This window comes from Ochotona curzoniae, unplaced genomic scaffold (genome assembly GCF_017591425.1).
Source record: "Ochotona curzoniae isolate NIBS_2020 unplaced genomic scaffold, NIBS_Ocur_1.0 scaffold_4701, whole genome shotgun sequence".
Taxonomy (NCBI): Eukaryota; Metazoa; Chordata; class Mammalia; order Lagomorpha; family Ochotonidae; genus Ochotona; species Ochotona curzoniae.
Window position 1 is genome coordinate 69,058,940 of NW_024467122.1, and position 3,487 is coordinate 69,062,426.

Consider the following 3,487-nt stretch of genomic DNA (forward strand, 5'->3'; position numbering starts at 1 on the left):
CTAGAGCAGGCTCCTCTGTGTGGCTCTGCAGATTCGCACCTATGTTTCCTAATGGGATGAAAGTTTCCCTGCCTTCCTCTTGTTTCCTGCTTGGTCACTGGCTGGGGAACATGCCAGAAGTCGTCTTGTAGGTGAGGACAGGTGCCTGAACTTCTCCTTGAGTGGCAAATACAGTCCCACTCAAATCTGGGCCTCAGTTTGCTCACTTGCAGAGTAAGGAAGCAGAGAAGAAAGAAGAGATTCATTAAACTTCCTCCCATTCGACAAGTAGTAGTTGGCTACCCAGGAAAATTCTGGCTAGTTGGAAGTGTTAAAAAGTGCCCTGGGGCGGTCAGCACGAGACCTGGAGGCTCCCAGTCTCAAGCTGTAAGACATTCTGTTAGGTTAGCCGCCTCTTTGCTCTCAGTTGTCCACTCTGTACATGGAAGTGCTGAACCATCTGTGCTTGATGTTGCTTCCAACTGGGACCTCCTGACCAGAGCCTGCCTAGCATTGGCAGCACAAGAGGCAGCAGAGCACAGCGGTTAGGGGCACACGCCCCAGGTCAGACTCGCTGCTTGCAGGTGGTGGCTCTGCCACTCTCTGGCCATATGACTAGACCTCTGGGTGCCTCTGTCTGTCTCTTTATCTATGAAATGGGGCCATTCTAGGCATGGTGTTGCTAGAAGCAATCCATGGAGAGTGTTTATTAGATGGGGGGAATGTGGATACTTCAGAAAGTTTGTAGAAATGAAATTAAAAGTTTGTTTTGGTACTAAAAAAGGAGAAAACTATGCATAGATCTCTCATAATAGGCATTGTCCATGAACTTTTAAAATTTACTTATTTCAAAGACACACACACAAAAGCACACACTTCCATCTGCTTGTCCACTCCCCCAAAATATGTAACAGCTGAGGCCTGACTTCAGGTCTCCCATCAGGATGTAAGGAGGCAGGAGAGCAGTTAGTTGTGCTTCCTCCAGGGTCTGCATTGGCACAAGGTTGGGGTCAGGGGCGGCCCGACAGAACCCCAGACACTTCCATATGGGACACTGGCATCTGAACTAGCCGACTGAATGCCTGCTCCTCAAGAAGTTTTTAAAGATGCTTCTTAGTAAGACTGTGGCAAGAGCTATAGTAGCCAAGTGCTTACTACTGGGATGTCTCCACTTAATGCAATACAAGAGTTAACTATTATTACAGCAAGAAGCCCCTCTTCTCTTCCACGGGGGTCTGATCACCTCAACAGCCCCTCTGCTTTTCCCCACCCCCAGGCATGGAGGAAATGGGCACCTACAGGGCTTTTATTGGCCACTCATCCGCCCTGCAGGGATGTTGCTTTCTCCAAGTGACAGAGGAGAAAGTGGAGACCCAGAGAGACAGGGCTAGCCCAGGCCTGTGGGCTGAAGTCTCTTCTGCCTCCTTCTCTGGCCGTGGTGTCACCGGCTCAGAGCTAATGCTCATTTCCCAGCTGAATGACTTTAACAAATCCCCTAAGCCTTGTGCACTTCAGTCGGAATGCTTTACGGCCGTTGTCCCAATACTGTGAAACAGGTGTTATTGTGGGCCCCATTTCAAAGACCGAGTCCCGGGAGGAATTTGGGTACTCACACAAGGGCACACAGGTGGTGTTGGTGTGCGTTCTACAGGTCCTGCTTGTGAGCAGCCCCTCGCAGTACCCTGCAACGTGGCAGTAGCTACGAAAAGCAGTTGAACACACAGGTCTGTAGGTGGCCTATGGGCCCGCAGCCACCCCGCCTGCGGGCGACCACATCACATGAGCTGCACTATCTTTAGCCGGGACGATATTTATATCCCCGGGGGAAGCATTTTCCGCAAACCGGGAGGCCCCAGCGTCTGCATTGGCCTCCACCCCCGCCTCTTGCTCACCATGCCGCGGGGTGCAGAGGCTGCAGTGCAGATTTGGGTGGGCGGCCAGCTCTTCGAGGCTGAGCAGGCCCTGCTGGTAGAGCACTGTGACTTTTTCCGCGGCCTCTTTCGCTCGGGCATGCGGGAGGCGCGCGCAGCCGAGGTGCGTCTGGGCGTATTGAGCGCTGGCGGCTTCTGCACAACGCTGCAGGTGCTGCGCGGCCAGAGGCCCGCGCTGGAGGCTCCCGACGAGCTGCTGCAGGCCGTGGAGTGCGCCGCGTTCCTGCAGGCGCCGGCGCTGGCACGCTTCTTGGAGCACAGCATCACGTCGGACAACTGCACGTTGCTGTGCGATGCGGCCGCTGCCTTTGGCCTGCACGACGTGTTCCACAGCGCCGCGCTCTTTATTCGCGACGGCGCGCACGAGCTGGCGGCCGAGCTGGTGCTGCCCGAGGCCCGCGCCTACGTGGCTGCCCTGCGGCCCAGCAGCTATGTGGCCGTGAGCACGCACACACCTGCACCCGGCTTCCTGGAGGACGCATCGCGGACGCTCTGCTACCTAGATGAGGAGGAGGACGCGTGGCGCACGCTGGCTGCGCTGCCCCTGGAGGCCAGCACGCTGCTGGCAGGTGTAGCCACGCTGGGCAACAAGTTGTACATCGTAGGCGGTGTGCGTGGGGCCAGCAAGGAAGTGGTAGAACTGGGCTTCTGCTACGATCCCGACGGCGGCACGTGGCGCCAGTTCCCCAGCCCGCACCAGCCGCGCTATGACACGGCGCTGGCCGGCTTCGACGGCTGCCTCTACGCCATCGGCGGCGAGTTCCAGAGGACGGCCATGAGCTCCGTGGAGCGCTATGACCCGGCGGCGCGCTGCTGGAGCTTCGTGGCCGACCTGCCGCAGCCAGCCGCCGGAGTGCCCTGCGCCCAGGCGCGCGGCCGCCTTTTCGTGTGCCTGTGGCGTCCGGCAGACACTACGGCCGTGGTGGAGTACACGGCGCGGGCAGACACTTGGCTGCCGGTAGCCGAGCTGCGGCGACCACAGAGCTATGGTCACTGCATGGTGGCCCACCGCGACAGCCTCTACGTTGTGCGCAACGGGCCTTCCGACGACTTCCTGCACTGTGCCATCGACTGCCTCAACTTGGCCACGGGTCAGTGGACTGCGCTGCCCGGCCAGTTCGTCAACAGCAAGGGCGCGCTCTTCACAGCCGTGGTGCGCGGAGACACGGTCTACACCGTGAACCGAGTCTTCACCGTGCTTTATGCAATCGAAGGCGGCACCTGGCGGCTGCTCCGAGAGAAAGCCGGCTTCCCCCGGCCGGGCTCCTTGCAAACCTTTCTCCTGAGGCTGCCCCTGGGCGCTGCTGGACCTGTGGCCTCCACGACACCAGAGCTGTGATCGCCCCCTCCTCCCTCTGTATCCCTCTGGCGGTGCGGAGTGGGGTGGGTGGGAGACTTTACAAGGAGCTGGTCTGATTTCTCCCTGAGCTGTGACAGAGTATGAGGGCGGCCTTAGGGACTTCCAGGAACTTAGCTCCCTGTTGAGACCCTGGGCTCTCAAGCCTTCTGGTGTGAATGGTACAAGAGGCCCTGGGGCTGGATGGTGGGGTGGGACGGGTCTCAGTGTCAGTGAGTGA

The 3,487-nt window shown here is 58.5% G+C and overlaps 1 protein-coding gene across 1 annotated transcript; it reads left to right on the forward strand.

The window, feature by feature from the left end:
* Positions 1-1,828: 1,828 nt before the first annotated feature.
* On the forward strand, positions 1,829-3,251 carry KBTBD13 (kelch repeat and BTB domain containing 13). Its single transcript, XM_040970034.1, has one exon. The coding sequence runs from the start codon at positions 1,873-1,875 to the stop codon at positions 3,247-3,249; it is 1,377 nt and encodes a 458-aa protein (XP_040825968.1). The 5' UTR covers positions 1,829-1,872; the 3' UTR covers positions 3,250-3,251.
* The last annotated feature ends 236 nt before the right edge of the window (positions 3,252-3,487 follow it).

Bases quoted from the DNA above. Each gene is read 5' to 3' on its own strand.
- KBTBD13 (XM_040970034.1), top strand. From the start codon at position 1,873: ATGCCGCGGGGTGCAGAGGCTGCAGTGCAGATTTGGGTGGGCGGCCAG.